The 22,151-nt window shown below is 42.1% G+C and overlaps 2 protein-coding genes and 1 long non-coding RNA gene across 5 annotated transcripts in view; 2 read left to right on the top strand and 1 right to left on the bottom strand.

Moving 5' to 3' along the window:
- Positions 1-2,618, bottom strand: part of LOC138763781 (uncharacterized) — a 40,201-nt gene extending 37,583 nt beyond the window's left edge. The window contains exon 1 of the long non-coding RNA XR_011357783.1: positions 2,517-2,618. This is a non-coding gene — a long non-coding RNA (uncharacterized lncRNA). The remainder of the gene's footprint in view (positions 1-2,516) is intronic.
- A 13-nt stretch (positions 2,619-2,631) lies between these two features.
- Positions 2,632-17,907, top strand: LOC138763779 (uncharacterized). The gene is made up of 5 exons (XM_069938503.1): positions 2,632-2,749; positions 4,117-4,157; positions 10,355-10,429; positions 11,097-11,280; positions 17,053-17,907. Exons 1-5 carry the CDS (start codon positions 2,683-2,685, stop codon positions 17,508-17,510), a joined length of 825 nt encoding a protein of 274 aa, XP_069794604.1. The 5' UTR covers positions 2,632-2,682; the 3' UTR covers positions 17,511-17,907.
- Positions 17,908-20,457: 2,550 nt separating this feature from the next.
- The window catches only part of mysm1 (Myb-like, SWIRM and MPN domains 1), a 107,221-nt gene continuing 105,527 nt past the window's right edge, over positions 20,458-22,151 (top strand). Inside the window, exon 1 of one of the 3 annotated variants that reach the window (XM_069938499.1) lies at positions 20,458-20,604. In XM_069938499.1, the coding sequence (XP_069794600.1) occupies positions 20,549-20,604 (56 nt within the window). In that variant the 5' untranslated portion in view covers positions 20,458-20,548. The remainder of the gene's footprint in view (positions 20,605-22,151) is intronic. The other 2 variants (XM_069938501.1, XM_069938498.1) reach the window with 2 other exon arrangements.

Raw genomic sequence — 22,151 nt, 5'->3', positions numbered from 1 at the left:
TGTACCTTCCTGACAAATGAGGAGACGTTGAGTGTCTACGATAGGTCACTAGTTAAGTGAACTCCAAGGAGGTTGATGCTCTCCACTCTCTTGACTTAGAGTTGCTGATGTATAGTGGAGGGTGGTCGTTCCAGGTCTTCCTGAAGTCCATGATCATCTCCTTGCTCTTGTCCATGTTGAATGTCAGGTTATTACCATTTCATGAGATTTTCCCCTTCTTCTCTGTAGGGTGACTCATAGTTGAGGGTGATGAGGCCAACTTCTGTTGTGTTGTTTGCAAACTTGCTGACACTGTTGGCAATGCAGCCATGGGTGGCATGAACAGGAGCAAGCTGAGCACACAGCCCTGAGGTGTGCCAGTGGTCAGTATGGCTCTGTTGGAGCTGGATCTGGCATTGCAGTCGTGAAAAATAGCATTTCAAATATTGAAAGGCCAGGACAGAATAAATGTGGCAAAGTTGTTTCCCATGGTCAGTGAGTAAAGGACAAGAGGACACAGGATTGAAGAGTCTCCATTTAAAATGAAGATGTGAAGGAATTTCTTTAGCCAGAGAATGGTGAACCTCAGGAATTTGCTACTATGGGCGACTGTGGAGGCCAGAATGTTGGATGTATTTAAGGCAGAGAATAATAGGTACCTGAATAGTCAGGGTATCAAAAATTATGGGAGAAGGCAAGGGAATGGGACTGAATGGGAGAATGGATCAGCTAATGGCAGTATTGTGGAGTGGACTCAACAAGCCAAATCACCTACTTCTGCTTCTAAATGTTATGGTTTTATTTTATTCATGGCATCAGGGTATCAGGGAAAGCAGATCACAAACACACCAATCAGTGCTGAGAGGGTTTTGACCATGCCCCTCAGCTTGAGATTAAAAGCAGGTCTGTGAGCCCAATAAAACTCAGTGTTAACTGGGTTTGTGTTGTTCTTTCTGGGAACAGTGTGTTCTTTCTGAGCTAACCAGCTACAACGTCTCCTGCAAAGCCATAGCTTTAGCTACAACCCATTCAAAACTGGCAAAGTTGTCTCAGTGACAGGACTCAAAAAATAGGATTCCACAGGATCCAGCTTTCAGTCCTTTCTTAATGCTTGAGACCTACATGTAGATAGCATGAAGAAAAAAATTGCAGATGATCCAAAATTTTGCCTGTGGTTCAGTGAGGATGGCAACTTTAGACTAGAGGAAGAAATATATGATTAGGTCAGCTGTTTTAAAGAATGCCAAATAAAATGTAATCTCAAGATTGGGGGCAGCATGGTTAGTGTAGCGACCAGTGACTTGGGTTGAACCCAGTGCTGTCTATCAGGAGTTTGTATGCTCTTCCTGTGTCTGCGTGGATTTCCTCTGGGTGCTCCAATTTCCTCCCAACCTTCAAAATGTACGGGGGTTATAGGTTAATTGGGTGCTACAGACCCATAGTCCAGAAAGGCCTGTTACCATGCTTTGTCTAAATCAAAACAAAATTAAGATGTGAGATGCATTTGCGGAGAAAAGGGAAGATGCAACAATTGGGATGATTTTGGTTGGTATGGAGAAATGAGCAGAGAGCAAATTATATTGGATACAATGGTGTAAATGCTGAACACATAAATGAATGTAACATTAATTTGTGGATTCTTATGGTGAGGAGTCTTTGAGGGAATATGTATTTTAGATATTTTGTTTTATATGTGTGTATACAGTACAGGATGGTCCGCCTCTGGAACTCCTCCCCGTACGATTCCCCAATAAAGGCTGAATCGCCCTCGTCTCCTCCCTTCATACCAGCCTTGGAACCAGGCCAGCAGCATGTGTTTTAGGTTATTAAAGCGTTTGCTCACTCGCTTCGAGTCTGTTTGTGGTTATTGCTTGGGCTACGATACGGTAATATAAATATATCAAATAGAATAATGATTTTTTTTTAAATATTCTTTTTTTATGGCTCTCCTTAGGAGAGTTGGCAGAAGGGGGGGGAAATTATATATATATATATATATATATATATATATATATAAAAGTTCATGTTTAATTGCTGTATCTTTCTTTTCTTTGGCTTGGCTTCGCGGACAAAGATTTATGGAGGAGTATGTCCATGTCTGCTGCAGGCTCGTTGGTGACTGACAAGTCCAACACGGGACAGGCAGGCACGGTTGCAGCGGTTGCAAGGGAAAATTGGTGGGTTGGGGTTGGGTGTTGGGTTTTTCCTCCTTTGTCTTTTGTCAGTGAGGTGGGCTCTGCGGTCTTCTTCAAAGGAGGTTGCTGCCCGCCGAACAGTGAGGCACCAAGATGCACGGTTTGAGGCGATATATTATTTGTTTTTTGAACGAATAAATAAAGTTTAAAAAAATAGGATAATGATATGATTGAAATTTCGACTAAAATACAGAGTAAGTCTGAAGCTTGAATCCCAAATGTGAATGTAGCTGCCCCCAATCTTGGCTATGATAGATAGGAAAACTATATGAAAAAGCTATGAAAGGAAACAAAGAGGAAACGGGGTCCACCAATGGACTGGAGCATCCATGGGTGCACTACCTCAGTCAGGAGCATGGGCCAGCTACGCCTTGGGAGCCTCCGTCCGCTTTCCCCAGTCACGGTCCCACCGTCGACTCCCCGAGTGACGTCGATTTTGCGTCACAGCCAGCGCCGTCGTCACGTTTCCCCGCCCCCGCCCTCGCCGGTGACGTCCCGAAGGACGGCGATGGCCCGCAATGAAGAGAAGCAGCTGGGAAAGCTGAACCGACTGTGGCTTCAGAGAGAGAAGGAAGGTAAAAGGTTCGCCCTCTGTGATCGTGTTGGAAGCAAGGGGGCGGCGCCAGTGAATGTGGGGGAGAGCCCCGGGGGGGGGTGTGGGGTTTCCTGCCCTGCCGCCCGGCCTGGGTTCATCTGCTCTAGTGGACCATCCAGAGCCCCTAAATTCGCCTGCTCATGCGGTGGTCCGGTTCTGAACCTTTCCCAGGGTGGATGTGGGATCTCGAATTTGGGGACAGTGTCACAGAAAGGAGTGTGCCATGCTAGAATGAAAGCGGGAGAAACTTCTTCATGGTCTAGTCCTTGAGCCTGGTACCACGCTGAAAGCTCTTGGTTAGGATGAACTGTGCAACCAAAAGAGAAAGGGGAGGCATCAGCTTCCAACACCTCCAGCGTGAGTCGACTCTCGAGGATTTAGCTGGAGGATCAAGTGGCTGATTTGTAAACAAGTCGAGGAGTCTTTGACAGAACTCTGGGATGGCTTGCATTCTCACAGTGCTGGTCAAGGTGTGGCTCAGCACCTGTCATCCTCATCCATCCAAAGTAGCTATCACTGAACCCTAGTGGGAGGACAGTGGGTTTAAACGAGTTTCCCAGCACAGCATTGCTATCAGTACTTCATTTCACTTTATAGTATAATGTCATGTCCCAATGAAGCCTTGAACACTAATCCCACTTGCACTCTTGCTTTCATAACTGCATACTGAGTGAGATACCAGAACATTTGAAAAATCACTGTTCTTGAGGATTGAGCAAGAAGATTATATCGAGTTAGAAAGTGAGAAACAACACTGCTCTTGAGGAATGAGCAAGAAGATTATATCGAGTTAGAAAGTGAGAAACAATCTTGTTGAGTGGCAGCGTCAAGGAGTCCTATTAAGTTCTTCCTTCTACCTGGCCTTGACCTGCTTTCTCCTTCTCATCACCTCATAGTTCAGTAAGTATTTGTTCTATTGTCTTTTTTTTCATGGGATTTGAACTACGCGGTTAGAATTTTGCTATGTTTTTGTGCAGCATGTCATGATTATAATCACTCAATGCTTCCTTACAGACACTGCACAACAAGGGTGCTGTCTTTATTTTCAAGTTCAAGTTTTAAATGATTTGGATGTCCGTGAGGAAAAGGATCAAAAAAGCTTTTGCATCAGATATAGGAAGTAGTTGATGATAGGATAACTTGACAAGACTAGTGGTTTGGGTCATCAGGGTTGATGTCAGTTGGATGGCTCTTAAATGATTAAATATGGACTCAATTACTGTGACAAAAACTTCTACATTTTTCCAATTGCATATCCTATATACATGCAAATTGTTGTCTATAGGTGTACATTGACAAATTTAGTCATATCCGGCCATTCATAATTACTATTTGTTTGATTAATAGAGGGTCGTATCAGAGAGATCCATCAAAATCGACCTAAACTGGTGGGTATGCACATCTCTTTTCTACATTAACAGCTTATGATATGTAGTTCTACAATATATTTTTCAGCAGAAATTATACGAGATTACTGTGGTCCAAATTGTGCAAAACTTCCTGAAAGTACTGATCGTTAACATTGGATTTTGAACTCTCCATTTTGTTTTTTTAAATCCTTTATTATGTGACAAATCAAATTTTGTTTGATTTGATGAAGTTTGCTGGAGGATTTTGTTTATGTTCACATCCAGAAAGTAGTGAAAATATGGCTTTTTTTAAAGTACTGACACTGGGATAATCTTATGAATATCTATATGACTATTTTGCAAAGTATCTGAACTCTATCTACAATGGTCCATCTCATGCTTCCTGTCATCTTAACTCTCCTTCCCATTCCTGCACTGATCTGTCTGTCCTCAGCCTTCTATATTGCTATAGAGAGGCCAAATACAAATTGGAAAAAAACAGCATGCCATATTGCTTTTTGAGTAGCATCCAACCTAATGATATTAATATGGAATTTTCCTGTTTCAGGTTATAGACTCATCCTAGTCTGACATCCTAGTTTTCATTTCCCGTTATTTATTTCTTTCTTTCCTTCTCCAGACCTGGCTCCATTTGCTTTTCAAGTTCTCCCCATCTGTTTCCAGTTATCATCTACCTTGTCCCTTCATCACCTTTCCATTTGGCCATTATCGCCTTTTCATCTGGTAACATCCATCGTCTACCTACCTATATACAATCCCCTCCCCTTGTACAGTGATATATTGTCAACCTTTCATCTTTTTTCTCCATCCTGTTGCAGGGCCTTTACCTTCTGAGTTCTTCCAATATTTTGTTTTAATATTTTTGTACTAGTGATTGTCATACCAGTTTTTTTCATCCACAGCAAGAATCATGCTTGAGTTCAAAGTCTCATTTGTGTATCTTCAATGTTATTTAATGTTATCCAATGTTATTTAAGAAACCACAGAATAAAGAAAAGCAAATACCACACATTTGTGACATTTTTCATAATCTCTTTTCTCAAAATGCTTCAAAATCAATAAATATTTTTGAATTCAAGAATGATTCTTTTTCAAAACTTGAACAAGATGTTTAAAAATAAATGTTTGGATTTGTGCAGTGAGCTGCCTGGAAAATATACACTTCTATATCACCAAATGAGTACATAAAGCAAGCTTTAACACCATTGTATGAAAAACTTAGGGAAGAGTGGCTGCATAGTTTTAATTTTTGGAGCAGGGTTTTAACTGGATGTAGAGCGCGTCGAAAGAATCAAAGGCTTGTTGATCCAAATCAAGGCTTTTATTAACTAGGAGACTGGAGTGTATCACATGTAGGTCGACCAGTCCAGAATGACCTGGTCTGGCTAGGAGCAACCCTTTAAGACCTGCCAGTAGGCGTGGCTATGCTCTTAGCCAATCACCACCATCATATACCACAATATATACATGTACACGTTGGTGATGGAATCTGTACTATCATATTCACCCCTTCTTTGAGAACTGACCCCGGGGTGGATGGAGGGCTGCAAAAAGAAAAAAAGGACCCGGTGGAGTTTAGAGGATGTACCGGTCAGGGGGTCTGACCATCCGGCGTGACCGCTGTGGTTCCGGGATTGGGGTCGCTGGAGTCTTGTCGCCGGCAGGCTCATCGGGTGCGGCCACTGCTTTGCTCAATTCCCCAATGGCGTTGTCGACAGTCTGGCCTGAGCTGGTGGGATGGTGCTGGTCCCTCTGTTCAAGAAAATGACCTGGGGGAGAAAGATTTGGGGGAGGTTGGGTTGGAAGCACTGCTGGGCCTGATCCGGTTTGGGCTAGGTCCCTTACCGAGACTGTTCTCCCGCCTGTCCGGGTACTCAACGTAGCCATAATGTGGGTTCGCATGGAGCAGATTCACTCGGTCAACCAAGGGTCTTTCTTTGAGTACCAGACATGGCGTCGCAGGAGGACCGGCCCGGGAACAGTGAGCCATGCCGGTATGGTTGTTCCCGATTCTGATTTCCCCGGGAAAGAGAACATCCTTTCATTGGGGTGTGGCATTGGTCGCAATGCGTAGGAAGGAGCGGATGGAGTGTAGGGCACTAGTGAGCACATCCTGCCAGCGAGAGGTGGGGAGACCTTTGGACCGGAGGGCAAGCGTAACCTCTTTCCAGATGGTGGCATTCTCTCTTGACCTGCGCATTACCGCGTGGGTTATAGCTGGTGGTCCTGCTTGAAGGAATACCACACTCCAGAAGGTAATGCCGCAGCTCTGCACTCATAAACGAGGACCCCCTGTCACTGTGGATGTAACTGGGGTACCCAAAGATGCCGAAGATGCTGTGCAGAGCCTCTATGACTGAGAAGGCAGTCATGTCCGAGCAGGGCACAGTGAACGGGAAGCGGGAATACTCGTCAATGGCCGTAAGGATGTAGGTATTATGGTTGGTCGACGAAAAGGGCCCCTTGAAGTCCACACTGAAATGCTCAAAGGGGTGGGGTAGCTTTGATGATGTGGGTGTTCTCTGGACGGAAGAAGTGGGGCTTCCACTCAGTGCATACCAGGCAGGCTCGGGTCATGGAGCGAATCTCCTCAACCGTGTAGGGCAGGTTGCGAGCTTTGACAAAGTGCGCGAACCTAATGACCCCTGGATGACAGAGCTCCTCGTGGAATCTCTGCAGTCTGTCCAGTTGTATGTTTGTGCAAGTCCCCCTGGAGAGCACATCTGGCGGGTCGTTGAGTTTACCAGGCTGATACAGTATGTCATAATTAAAGGTGGAGTGTTCGATTCTCCACCTGTCCGATTTAATGCGGTTGAAGGCCGCTCTGGCTTTGGTTGACAGGGGGAAGGAGGTGGTCTTGATGAGTGGCCGTGCCTTGTCAGCATAGTGTGGAATCCATTGGGCATAGAAGAAGCCCAGGCAGCGTCTGAGTGCCTTCTGGGGGTGGGGGGGGTCAAGTCCATGAGGGGATGTATGCAGTCAGAGTCTGGCATTACCACCCCGTTCTCCACCACGCAACCTAGAATTGCGAGCCGAGTGGTCCGGGAGACACACTTGTCGAAATTGTAGGTCGACTTCAGCTGAGTTGAAGTCTGAAAAACTTTCTCGAGGTTGGCATCATGATCCTCCGTGTCATGGCCACAAATGGTGACATTGTCCAGATACGGGAAAGTAGCTGTTAGCCCGTTCTGGTCCATTTCCCGCTGGAAGACCGCGACGCAATTTGTGACCCCAAAGGGTACCCTGAGGAATTGATAAAGCCGCCCATTGGCTTCGAAGGACATGAAAGATCTGTCTTCGCGGCAGATCAGGAGCTGGTGATAGGCCGAACGTAAGTCAGTGGTGGAGAACACGTGGTATTGGACAATCTGATTTACCACATCCGTGATCCGTGGGAGGGGCTACACATCCAGAAGCGTGAAGTGGTTGATTGTCTGGCTGTAGTCAACCACCATCCGCAGCTTCTCCCCGTTTTTAACAACCACCACCTGGGCCCTCCAGGGACTCGAGCTAGGTTCGATAATGCCCTCGTCCAGCAATCTGCGCACCTCGCATGTGATGAATTTCCTGTCTTCATAGCTTTATTGCCAGCTTTTGGTGGCCCAGGGGCGCGGGGGTGGGCGGCGTGGGCTGCCGCTGGCAGGAGGCTTCCGGGGTGGAGTGGTTACAGATAGAGAGTGGAGTTTGAGGGCCACAAAAGTTCAGTGAAATGGTTCAGAACTGGCACAAAATCCAGTCCCAGTAATACAGGGGCGCACAATTGGGGAAGGACTAATAGTTTGAAATCTTTGAACGTGATGCCCTGGACTTTCAGGGTCACCACACAATATCCCTTTATCCCGGTCGAGTGCAATCTGGTCGGCAATGAAATCGTCTGGGCAGTGGGGAGAATAGCCAGTCCTCTTATCACGGCAGGGTCAGATCGTTGTAAGTATGTTTCAAAGCACCTCAGTCAGTCGCGGCGGTGGGTACCTGGTCAGCTGCCTCGGTGGTGGCGGGTCCCCGGTCAGCAGCAGCGGTGGGTGTGGCGTGTCCTTGGTCGGCAGCTGCGGTGGTGGACTAAGCGATGATGGTGGCAGCGGGTCCCTGGCCGGCAGCGGCGGCTGTTGAAGTTGGGGCTGGAGCCTAGTCGGACGTTGCTTTGTGAGGGAGGGTGAAGCAGGCCAACGTCATTGTGGCGAGGGTGGGTTGTACCTTCCACGCTTGGCGTCTGCCCCGTGACATCAGGCGCTGCCGTGCGGTGGAGCCCTCGCTCTCATTGGACAAGAGCTCTGAGGAAGAAATGTTTGAATGGGAGGGTAGCGGTTGGGCTTCACATGAGGCACTATGTTTGACGGTGGCCATTTTGGAGCGACAGACTACAGCAAAGTGGCCGTTTTTAAGGCACTTCTGGCACCTGGCTTTTCTTGCTGAGCACTGGGACCTGCTCTACTTGTCCCTTCCGCAGAAATAACATTTCGGGGTTGCATCGGGTGGCATCACGGCAGCTGACAGGCCGTCGGTGTGCCAATGGGTAGTAGGGTTGAGGGAGGGCATCCTACTCGCATCAGAGTGAGGTCCAACTCTAAGAGTACACGTCCATACCGCATCCTCCATTGTCTCTCCGATCCGGATCACGTCCTCTAGGTTTTCTCCCCCGTGCTCTAGCAGGCGCTGCCTCACCTCATTCGATCGGACCCCGGCCACGTAGACATCCCAAATGAGATTATCTGTGGTCTCTGCAGCAGTTCTGTCTGTGCAGGCACAGTCTCTGCCCATTGCCCTTAGTGGTTGAAAATAAGCTCTCCAGGACTCACTGGGCTGTTGCCTCCTTGTTGCTAGTTTGTACCGAGCGTAGACCTTGTTCACCGTATGCTCGTAGAGCCCTTTCAACACCTTCATGGCTACGGCGTAAGTGGTCGCGTCCTGGATGCTCTGGTAGACTCTCGGGGACACCATAGTCATCAATATTACTTGATGGCTGTCCTCTTATCACGGCAGGGTCAGAGAGTTGTAAGTATGTTTCGAAGCACCTCACCCAGTGCTTAAAGTCACTCGAGGTTGTAGCTGACTGTGGGTCGATGTCGAGGCGTTCCAGCCGTAGCATATGCTCCATCCCTTTAAAACTTGTTGATCCAAACCAAGGCTTTTATTAACTAGAAGACTGGAGTGTATCACATGTAGGTCGACCAGTCCAGAATGACCTGGTCTGGCTAGGAGCAACCCTTTAAGACCTGCCAGTAGGCATGGCTATGCTCTCAGCCAATCACAGTCATCCTACACTAAAATCTATACATATACACAATGGTGATAGAATCTGTACTATCACACTGGATAATTCACGTGTACCATAGGTTTTGATGTAACAAGTAGTGACTGACTGTAAATGCTTGGTTGCTGTTGATGTTGTATATGATTTACTCATCTGATCTATTGACTTTTAGTGCATGGTGTCATTGATTTTAATCTGCTTCAACTTCATACCTGTTTAAGATTTGCTCAGAAAAATATTTTCAATGTAGAAATGGAGAACATCACAGCTTAGAAATAGCCCCTTTGTTGTGCCATTCTATTCAGCTCAGTACCATGGACCATCACCCTCCTGACCCCTCCCGTCCATCTATCTATCCACGTTTTTCTTAAACATTGAAATTGAAGCTGCATCCACCACCTCTGCTGCCATCTTGTTCCACTCTCATCACTCTTTGAGTGAAGATGTTCACCTTAATATTACCCTTAAACATTTACTTTTCCCACTCTAAATGTACTATATGTCTTTTAGTTCTTATTACAGCCAGACTGTGTAAAACAAAAAGCCTGTTTCTTCTTCTTAACAAGGTCCTCAATATCTCTTGAAATCATGAAATAGTTTCTCTACAGATTTTTGTGTTTTACTTCGTGAAATATCTTTGTTTTTAGGTTGTCAGTAGGAGAAGAAACAACTAAAATTGATTGCTTCATAGGGAAGGGGGCCTATAAACTCTGATCAGAGTCCTAAGAGGGGCATAGCCAAATAAAAATTGAGAATGACTGCTCTAACCCATCCAACTCTTTTACAGTGTGGGAGTCCCAGCCAATATATGGAAAATCATCTACTGTTACAACTTTGTGTTGAATCAACAATCTTTGCTCAAAAACCAAATTATTTTGTACATCATGAAATGATTATTGTTTGAAGCTTTAATTCAGTAATCTCTTTTGTCTGGTAATTTGAATACTTTTTGTGTTTTTTGTAGTCATCATTGAATTCAGCCGTTGATGTGAAAAAGTGGATTCCAAGTATTAAATCTGAGATTGAGTATTACTTGCAGGTGAATAATTCAGTTCATGATATAAAAGCTGTACGAATAAGTTGAAATATTTAGCTGAAGGGAAAAGGTGGCCTATCCTCCACTATATCACTTCATCTTTCAATAGTGAAGCATTTAAAACTATATTTACATAGTTTATGAATGTTTCCATCTTTTCATCTAGTCATGAAAATTAAATTGAAGATAGCACAGCATTTATTCTTACCAAGAGTTGGATCAAACTTGGTTGAACCACGTTAACAGATGTCACAGCTTGGAGCATGTGGCTTATTATTCAGGATTGCAACCAACAAAAAAATCCCTGAAGAATTGTTATCTCCTGTACCTGTACCTTGCCAAATATGACATTTAGTAGCTCAATATAATTTAAGTGAAGCAAATGCATGAAAGCAATGCCGATATGGAAAGAGGCTTTTTATTTGGAAGTTTGAAAAATTTAGTATTTGCCTGAAGGATATTGGATGCTGCCTGCCCTGCTCAATATTTTCTGTGTTTTTTTTTTCAATTTCCAGTATCTACTGCTTTTGTCTTTTCTGCTTTCATAGAGGAAAACTAAATTTCACATTTGTGGCAAAATATGTTTATTTTCTTTTAATTTGGGCATGTTATTTTAATAAGAAGCCTACAAAATGTGCTGTAAAGAAGAAATGCTTTCACTGCTTTTCAGCAATCACAACTATCCCATTACTCAGAACGGAAGATTGAGGAATTCCAGGACCATATTGAAGAGCTTCAGAAGGAATATCGGTGTTACTTGTGGAAACTGCGTCGTTTAGATCCTTCCCACAAGGAGCATCCATGGAAGCCCCGTGCTTACACCCGCAAAAAATCACCGACTATCAAACAACAAGGTATCAAAAATTATACCCGAGATTAATTGGATGTGGAAAAATAACATTTGAATAAACAGAATGCAGTACAGCACTGCCAATGTTTCACAACTTAAAATTTGATCGAACCCTTTTGTAAAGTCCCCAGTAAGATCCTTGATTATGCTGACTTTGAAAGCAAGATTCATAATTTCCATCCTTTATTCTGAGATGTCATTGGCTGTCATTTGTCCAACAATGGTGATATAATCAGCAATTTTGTAAATTATGTTGGAGCTGAACTTGGCTGCACAGCTGTGGGATAATGGGAATAGAGCAGGGGCCGAAGCACACAGCCTGACGTACTCCTGTGTTGGTCAGCAATAAGGAAGTGATGTTGACATTAAAATTAAAACACAATGCTGGAGAAACTCAGCTGGTCAAATAGTGTACTTAATATTAGCAAAGATAAAGATACATCACCAACATTTTGAGCTTGAGCCCTTCAAGTGTTGTCAATCATCATCTGCTGATGAGGTGGTTGTCGATCCAGCTGCAAAATGAAGATGGAGTCCCTGATTCCAAAGTGTGATGATCACTTCAGACGGTATTAAATGGTGAGATGTAGCCACTGGAGGTGTTCTTCTGGTCCAGGTTGTCCAGCAGAGTGGAGGAGTGTCAGTAAGATGCCATCTGCTCTTGACTTGTTGTGGCGCCATGTGAATTGATGTGGGTCTAGTTGCTTCTTGAGGCAGGAGCTGATTGGTGCTGTAATAACTTTCTCAAATAAATTCATCACAATGGATGTAAGTGCTGCCAGCCAGAAGTCATTGAGGTAAGATACCTCGCTCTTCTTGGGCAATTGATGTCCTTTTGAAGTAGGTAAGGACCTCAGACCACAATAGAGAAAGGTTGAAGATGCCTGCAGAGTCCAGGCAGTTGGTCTAGAGAGTTTTTAAGGATGATGTCTGGGCTTGATGCTGGAAGATTCTTCAAACATTGGCCTCAGTGACAGGCATGTCGTTGGACTTGAGAATAGAAGGCACTTGGTTCATCGAGAAGTGAAGTGTCACAGTCATTAGTGCTATCTGGTTTCACTTTGTGGAAAGATATGGCATGCAACCCCTCTCACAGCTGCCAAACATCAGTTTAAGATTCCAGTTTGATCAAATTGTCTTCAAGTTGGTAATGACATTCTGGAGGTCGCACCTGGTCTTCCGACTTGGCTCTGAACCATTTTGAATCTTTCTTGTCTTCAATGGGTTGCAGGTCTCCTGATTCATCTGTCATTAGGATACAGCCACACAGGCTTAAGGACACCTTCATCCATGTGTTTCCTAACATAGTCAGTAATAACTGTGACATATTCATTCAGGTAAACTTCTAAGTCTTAGGACACAGCCCATTCAATTGATTCCCTTCTGACTTGCCAAACTAGAAGAGCAGAATTCTCTTCTGTTGCAGTGATCTTCTGTTTCTATCTGTTGGCAAGAAGAACCACAGGCATAAAGCCAACTTTCCAAAGTGTGGGTGAGGGATGGAGGACCAAGCATTCTTGGTGGAAGTACAGCAGTGTTTTGAGTGTTTGGGACTATCTTCTGAAAGCTAACCTGATTGAAATCTCCTGAGAAGATGCTGGGTATGATGTATGGTATTTGTTAATTGCAGCATGTAGTTCTTCAACTTTAGCTTAATTACTGACTGTGGAGGGATGTATACTGCAGTCAGGATTATGGAGCTGAAAAAAGTGTTGGCACTTCAGTGCTAGATATTCCAGATAAGGGAAGCAGCTATTTGACAGAATTGCCATGTCTGAGCATTGCAGAGAGTTAGTCATGAAGCAGTCACTGCCATCCCTTCTTTTACCCAAGGATGCCATCTTGTCCATGAGATGTTTGGACAAAGCTTCAGGCTGCAGGAGAGTCCAGAGAGTTGGGATCAAGTCCCTGTCTCTCTGGAACAGCAATCTGGCTCTTGGGTCCTCAATTTTCCAAACTGCATATTAGCTGAAAGGATACCTTGGGATGGGGGTAGCACAAGCCTTAATGTTTTATTCTTGCTTCATGGCTACCCAGATTTTTGGACACAATAAAGGGCTTCCTGATGGTTCCATGCAATCTACTTACTGTTATGAGCCCAGAGGACTCCAAAAACCTGCAGCCACAGAAAATCAACAAGATAATGGTGGCTTAAACAAAAATGCCTTTAATTTTCTTCAAACATAGTAATAAGATCAATATTTAACTTATTACTATTAACTTAACCCTGGGAGTGTATGTAATGTTTATGTGTTCAGGAAAGTTCTTTGTTTCACTGTCTAATCATTCACTTTTCACTTCTCCAAGTTCATTGGTATCAGGGAATTTTCCATACTGTGCACAGAATTTAAAATTCATGATCTTTACCAGGCTTTGGCGGTTTAACTTAAATTGTTACCGCAAAGGAAGGTCTTTGTTGTTTTCAGAGAGAGGTTTTCGTTGTTCATTTGACCCACACAAAATTACCTCCTTCAATCAGCCACTTCAGTGCCTTGCAGAAGAAACTTGCCGCCTCATGTGTTTTCTAAAAGATAATCCCTTCTTCCAGGTTACCACAGAGAGTTCTTTTTTCCTCTATTTCAGGAGAAACACATTATTCAGCCATTTCCTCTTGTAATTTAACTCAAAACCCGTCTTCAAATGGGGTCTTGCACCTCTTCCTGCTGTAAACTGAAACTCTTTCCCTCTCTCCAAAGAGAATAGCATGTTTTATTTCTGTTTGCAAAACCACATGATCCCTCTTAGAACAGCAAACTTCAACTAGACTTGGATCACTGGCACCAGCAAAAGATTAATTAGTTTCTGAGTCTGGACATCTGTTCCTTTAAAGACAACAGACCATTTTGATTTCATAACATCAATCCAATTAACACCTACTTGTGAAGTCTCAATAGGCACTCTTCAAAGTCACTGTAGACATGGAGTCTCTGCTTCGGCATGGCTCTTGCATTTCAAATGAGATGTCTTTTGTGAAATGTTGATATCTGTTTGTGAAGTGTACCTAAACTAATGCCTAAATCCCCACAATCTATACCTTTTAAGATATATTTTATCATTATTTTATTAACTCATTCCATAACATTGTCCTTGTTTGCCAGAGAACTGCTGAATTCATAAGATCGCTAATCCATTTAAATGTATGTTATGGAGATATTTTGTGTTGGTTTTCTTAAATAGGTTTAAATATGAGTATTTGAGCTTTTCCCTAATGTCTTCACTCTGGCATCATTTTAGTATAAACATCTAAGTACACAATATTGATCTTGGTAAATATGTGTCCAGTTCCATACTAATTTATCTTCAATTCATGCTTGTCTACAATCTGATACTTGATATTATAAATATTTATTTATTCTCTTGTTCATCTTACAATTAATGGTATCCCTCACTAAGCCTTTATGTTTCATTTAGACTTGCTCAAAAAGGAATTGTGACTTTGTATAAATTCCAACAATCGCATTATAGCACCATATAACAATTACAGTATGGAAACAGGCCATCTCGGCCCCTCTAGTCTGTACCGATCTAAATGATCTAGTCCCACCTACCTGCATTTTGCACATAACCCTCCAATCCCCTCTCATCTTTGCACATATCCAACTTTTCCTTAAATGACAAAATTGACTTAGTTGCGACCACTTCTTCCAGAAGGTCATTCTACTCAGCCACCACTTTCTGAATGAAGAAGTTCCCTCTCATGTTACTTCTAAACTTTTTCCCCCGAACTCTTAACTCGTGTTCTCTTGTTTGAATCTCACTTACCCTCAAGGGAAAGAGCCTATTCACATCTCCTCTATATATCCCTCTCATAATTTTAAATACCTCTATCAAATCCCCCCTCAACCTTCTATGCTCCAATGAATAAAGACCTAATCTACTCAATCTTTCTTTGTAATCTAGATTCTGAAATCCAGGCAACATTGTAGTAAATCTCCTCTGCACCCTCTCTACCTTATTGATATCCTTCCTATAATTTGGAGAACAGAACTGTACACAATATTCTAAATTTGTCCTCACCAATACCTTGAATAGTCGCAACATAATTTCCCATCTCTTATACTCTATGCTTTGATTCGTAAAGACCAGCATACCAAAGGCTTTCTTCACCACTTTATCCACATGAGATTTCACTGTCAAAGAACGGTGAACTGTTATTCCTAGATCTTTCTGTTCTTCTGCATTCTTCAGTGCCCTCCTATTTACTGCACATGTCCTGTTTTGATTATTCTTTCCAAACTGAAGTACTTCACACTTTTCAGAATTAAACTCCATCTACCATCTTTCAGCATTCTAAATCCTTCTGCAATCTCTGAAAACCTTCTTCACTATTCACAACTCCACCTATCTTTGTATCATCCACAAATTTACTAATCCAGTTTACCACTCCATCATCCAAATCATTAATGTAAACGATAAACAACAAGGGACCCAATACTAATCCCTGAGGCACACCGTTTTACCATCCTCTATCCTGACAGACAGTTATCCACCATGACTCTCTGGCATCTACCTTCTAGCCACTGTTGAACCCATTGGACTATCTCAGAATTAATACCTAGCACCTGAACCTTCCTATCCAACCTTCCATGCAAAACCTTATTGAAGGCCTTACTGAAATCTATATAGGCAACATCTACTGCTCTACCCTCATCAACATTCCTAGTCACTTCCTGGTCAATCATGACCTTCCACACATGTTGAGTATTCCTGATCAGGCCCTGTCTCTCCAGAAACTTGTATATATATTTTTTAATACTTTCTATTAGCTTACCAACCACTGATGTCAAACTTACAGCCTTATAATTGCTCGGCTTATTCCTCAAACCCTTTTTAAACAAAGGAACCATATGTGCGATGCGCCAATCCTCCGGCATTATGCCCCTCTCTTAAAATCACTGTCAGAGCCTTCGCTATTTCTTCCCTGACTTCCCTCAAGGTCCTGTGGAAAATCCCATCAGGACCTAGAGACTTATCCACCTTTATATGCTTAAAAAGCTCCAATACTGCCTCATTCCTGATTTCTACATTTTCCATAATTACCCCTTTTGCTTCCCTTATCCCACACAATTCAATATCCTTCTCCTAGTGAATACCAAAGAAAATAACGTTCAATTGGCTCCGCACACAGTTGTCCACCCTGATTCTCTAAGGGACCAATTATTTTATCCTTCACTCTCTTTTTGCTATTCACGTATTTGTAAAAACCCTTCAAATTTATTTTCACCTTGCTATAACCACCTCAAACCTTTTTGCTTTCCTAATTTCTTTATGATTTGTTTTACGATCAGTGTATTTCCCCAAGCATCTCATTTACACCTTGTTTCTTATATTTAATGTAGGCCTCCCTTTTTATTCAAACCAAATTTCTAATATCCCTTGAAAACCACGGCTCTCTCGAACTTTTGGCTCTGCCCTTTATTCTAACAGGAACATAAAGATCCTGTACCCTCAAAATCTCTCCTTTAAAAGACTCAAATTCTCCTATACATCCTTCCTATAAAACAAATCATCCCAATCCACTCCTCGCAAATCCTTTCTCATCTCTTCAAATCTGGCTTTTCCACATTCAATCTTTGGACCAGACCTATCCCTTTCACTTTAGGCAAAATAACTGATTGACATTAAAAGAATTTAGTCAAAAATCTAAATGGCTTGTTGTAACAAAAATGCAATTTTTTTTCAGTCTTGAAGTTTTTAAGCTTTAAGATAGTGATTTTACTGTTTCTAGTATTTTAAAGTAATAGCACTGGTGTTCTGTTTTGTAAATTATTTACAGCCACATTACACAGTTTGAAACAACCATGCATGCCTCAATCAGAAGAATCAGAAGTTGTGGCTTGTGAGTATGACATTGAGGAATCGGATGAAAGAAGTGAAAAGAGAAACTTCAGTCCACGTATTCCAGATTGCGCTGTCTATGACTGTTCTGTAGTTAATCCTGATTTTCAGGACAAACCACTAACATTTAATTCTGCTCGTGTTCCACCAAAATTTTCCATGCACTTAACTCCAAAAAGCCAGTTGGGAGAGTCCTCACACCATATGACGGAAGTTCTTCTGTCTCGGCTGCCAAACTTGCAAGTCTTCTATTCCTCTGGCAACACAACAGAGTTGACCAGTGAAGAAGAACAGATACAGGTTTTGAAGAAAGATAATTCCCTGGAGACTATTTCACAGACAGAAACCTCTGGGATTCTGGGGTTGTCTTGCTATTCTTCAGATGAAGATTTATAAGTGATAAATAGATGTTTGTATCTTTAAACGTTTAGTATTTTGTATCAAATACTATGAATGCTAGATGTATGTAAATAGTTTATAGTTTATATTTATAAAGTAAAATTTCTTTGTCAACTCAATGCTAAAGAAAATGTGGACTTTTCACTATGGATATACAGTTAGTAATATTGATTTGTTAAAATGTATAATTCTAAGTCATTGGTGTAGTGAGAGAGTGCTACTATCAGGAGGAGTCAGAGATGGAGGGTGTAGCATCTGGGGAATGTTGCATCTTGCAAATGTTGTTGCATCTTTAGTAGATTTAAAATGGATGCCTTCCCATGAGGTTTGCGTGTGTGTGTTCTGTTTTTAGTGCAGGTTGCTTAGTTAATAAATCTAGTTGTTTTAAAAAAAACACCTGTTTCTTTATTGTAATAAAAGAAGGATCACATAGTTCACATGGTACCAGGAGAGGGGTTAAATACTGAGGAGGATTCGAAGGAGCCTACTGAAAATGCCAGAGATACTGCAGGAGCAGATAAATCCAGAGGATTCAGCCTGCACAGAAGTAGACGAAACACCATCCGTGCTAGACAGTAGTGGACCAGCAGAGGCAACACCTATGTCAAGAAGATCCACACGAGTTGTCAAAACACCTGACAGACTGAATCTATAAAAGAAAATGAACTGCACACAAAAGTTTGTGGTGCTGATGTTGATATTAAGTTTGTGTTGAACTTTAAATTGAAAAAATACTGTATTAATGAGTCATGTTTAATTTAACATCTCAAGGAAAGGGAATGTAGTGCTCCCACCAGGAGGAGTCAGAGACAGAGTTTTTAGCATCTGGGGAATGTTGTTGCATCTTTAGTAAATTCAAGATGAATGCCTTCCTGTGATGTGCTCCATTGTCCTGTGGAACACTTCCAGACCTGAGGAAATTCCAAAAGGCATCCTCAGACAGAAGTATCAGCCAAACAATGTATTAAATGTAAGATATTTTGTGCTATCATCGTGCAGTTTTATAAAGCATAAACCAAAACTTAAACAGCCAGGAGTGAAAGAAACAGCCAAGTTCTACTGTGCATAGGAGTGAAAGAAAAAATCCCACACTGTGCATAGTGAGTAACAGTCGATATTGGCAGAGAAAATATGGAGGGTTTACAAGCTATAAATTGGACTGGAAATTTTTTTTAATACTTAATTTTAAAATTTTACAACTACAATGACAACAATTGTAATAAAATTTGTATACAGAAAAATATATGTTGAGGACTGGAAATATTGAACACGTGTGGTGGCTGCTTAAACAAAAGTTTATGCTTTAGCTGCAAGCAATTGGAATTGATAGCCACCTGGATACACTGAAGATTGCAATGCCACTTACAGTGGTGGGATCTCAAGCTCTAGAGGTTTTCAACACATTTGTTTTTGCCAAGGCAGATGACCAGAGCAAATTCGATAAGGTTATCGAGATGTTTGTTGAACAATATTCACCAAAGAACAATGAAACCTTTGAGAGGTATGTGTTTCACTCACACACACAGCTGCAGGGAGAGAAATTTGATACTTTAAAAAAAAATGCTTAAAACAAAAAGCAAGTACATGCAATTTTGGACTGCTGCTTCCTAGCATGTCTACTGCTTGTGTGATCCAATATATGGAATAAAACTTTGCAAGACAGGGAATTCCTCAAATTGTCTACAGTGACAATGGACCATGTTACAGTTGTAGAGAATTCCAGAACTTTGCAGAAGAGGAATTCCAACATGTGACTTCAAGTCCTCTGCATCCACAGTCAAATGGCAAAGAAGAGAAACAAGTTTACATCGTTAAACGGATGCTCAGTAAAGCACTAGACAGTGGCTCAGATCCATATCTAGCTCTTTTGAGTTACAGAGCTTCGCCACTTGAACATGGCATGTCACTTGCTGACATAACTATGCACCACATTTCCCTACTCTCCAGACCCAAACAAGATGTCGATCGGAAACAAAAATCTTTGCAAGAGAGACAAAAGACAAATGATGACAAGTTTGAGATAAGCTTGGGGCTACTGGCACAACAGAATCTAACACTTGGGACAAAAAGGCTATTGTTCTAGGAGAAGTAAATCAAAGATCCTACACTGTCAGAACAGAAGAGGGTCAAATACTGAGGAGGAATTGAAGGACCCTGCTGAAAATGCCAGAGATACTGGAGGAACAGATAAATGTAGAGGATTCACCCTGCACTAGAGAGTAGCAGAGCCGCCGTAAGTGTTAAGAACCACACGAGTTGTCAAAGCACCTGACAGACTGAATCTATAAATGGAAAAAAAAGAACTGCGCTCTTAAAAGTTTGTGCTGCTGATGTTCATGTTACATTTGTGTTGAACTTTAAATTTAAAGAATACTGTATTAATGTGTCATGCTTGGTTAAACATTTCAAGGAAAGGGGATGTAGTGATATTGTGCTACCACCAGGAGTTGGAGACCGACTGGGAAATGTTACATTTGTAATATTTCATTATGGATGCCTTCCTATGAGGTCCGCATGTGTGTGTTGTTTTAATGCTGTTTGCTTAGTTAGTAAATCTAGTGGCTTTAAGTCTCACAATTGGCAGCTCAGGCCTGGAAAAAAAATACATTTTCTGTTTTCGCAGCCAATGCTAAATTAGCATCAGTTAGCCCATGAGATCCTCATCGCTAAGTTTAAGTGCACACTTGAGATGTAACAAAAGTGAAAATAATTTAAAAAGCGATTGTTAGCAACACTCGTTCAGTTCTTGAGGAGCCTGTTGACCATTCATCGGACGCGGGCTTTTATAAATGCAAAACGCATTACTGCTCAGCACCAATTAAAAACCGTTTTAAAATGTTCAATTTGTTGGGATATATGGATGGGTTCAAAATTAAAGAGGTATAATGAGTAGCAAAGGAGTTTGAATATGATTAATAGGCGCGCTCTTAAACTAGCCTCTAAACTCGGAAGGTTTCCGGGTTGAGTGTCGTGAAAGGGACGCGCGACACCGGAAGTGACGCCGAACCCACTTGCTCTTAGTGACCGGAAGTAACATGGCGGAAGAAGTGGATGTTGATATTGAAGGCGATGGAGCAGAGCTCAGCCTCGGGTAAGAGGAGACGTTATGTTTGGTGGTGTGCTGGCTGACCGAGGGAGTGTAGGAACGCGGCGCAGAGGTGTGTTGGGGAGCTGGGCGTAGCGGGGCTCGCTCGTTCCCCGTGCTGCGGCCACTGCCCCCCTCCCCCCCCCAACCTCTACCTGATAAACCAGGGAGGCTGCTGCTGCCCTTTCGGCCGGCGGGACCACACGGTCACCACTTTGGAAGTGGACTTGATTCTTTCAGCAGTCAAGCCCAAAAGGCTTGGGTCGCATTTTCCCCAAACATTTCCAGTAATATTCAATGCTCGGTCGCGGAAACGGGGGCCAGTTTGCGTATTGTGAGTTTCTACAGCATTAATCGAAGCGACGAGGTGGTGTTGAGGGATAAGTGTTATCCAGATGAACTGTCCACTCATGTTTAAACATTGCCATGCATTTATTTGCCTATTGAGCCTGAGTGATAATGCTGTACTGATAACTTATGTGGGTTGAGCCCTTCAAGCTTTCTAATGCTCAGCTTTGGATAAAACGTTAAAGGAAGCAAGGAGTTAAAGAGACAACCTTTACAAGCAAAATATTAAATAGTCTGTACTTTAACATATCACGGAATATAGACTCTTGGTCATCTATTTGACTTTTAATTTCTGGAGTCCCAAGGATTGTCTCTCTCTTTTGGGGAGGAATGAACTTGTGTTCTATAATTATGCAAATACCCCCTTTAGGTTCAAAAGAAAAATAACTCGATACTACAAATTCTCGGCAAAACGGCCTTGATGGAGAGAAGCAGAGTTTAACACTTCAGACCCATGACCTTTCATTAGATAAAAAATTTCAAGCAAAGATCATCAACCTGAAACATTTAACTATTTTTCCCTACAACTATGACCTGATCCCTAAGAATTTGTGCTTAAACAAGAACCAGAAATGTATGTATCTTAGATTTAATTTTAAATAAGAAACTTTTGTATAACTTTCCCATTAACAATTAAATTTAAATTTGGACATACAGCATGGTAACAGACCCTTCCAGGTAGTAGGACTGTGTGATTTTTTTTATATATATGCCCCTGCAGTTTAATCCTTTTCCATCTCCCAACCCATGTAACACTGCATGAAGTTAAAGCACGTTGTCAAAGAAAACTAAAGTTGAAATTCAGTTTTGAAGTTTTTAGAAAATATGATTGAAATTGTCTTTTGATTAGCTTTGTGGAACTGAAAATTAGGTTAATAGTTTTAAATTAGAGAAATCTCATCCATTTTTACCATAATTACATGGATCTCCAGTAAAACTCTGACATGCTTTGAAGGATTCACTGGCCGAGCTCCAAATGAACAATGTCACTGAATGAGATTATTTTTTCTATGTTTAATATTTTCATTTTGCAGGGATGGAATTGTCTGTTTGAAGTCCCTTGGTGTAGATAAATCTGATTAATTGAAAAATAATGTGAACTGTACTTAAAATTTAAATTGATAAAACAATTTGCAAAACATGAATTAGCTTCTACCAACTATGGCAATTGGCTATACAGTGCAATGATGATTAAAAAGAATTTC

The sequence above is a fragment of the Narcine bancroftii genome, chromosome 5 (assembly GCF_036971445.1).
Source record: "Narcine bancroftii isolate sNarBan1 chromosome 5, sNarBan1.hap1, whole genome shotgun sequence".
Taxonomy (NCBI): Eukaryota; Metazoa; Chordata; class Chondrichthyes; order Torpediniformes; family Narcinidae; genus Narcine; species Narcine bancroftii.
Note: the sequence above shows the minus strand (reverse complement) of the source record. Positions and strands in the feature narration are given on the sequence as shown.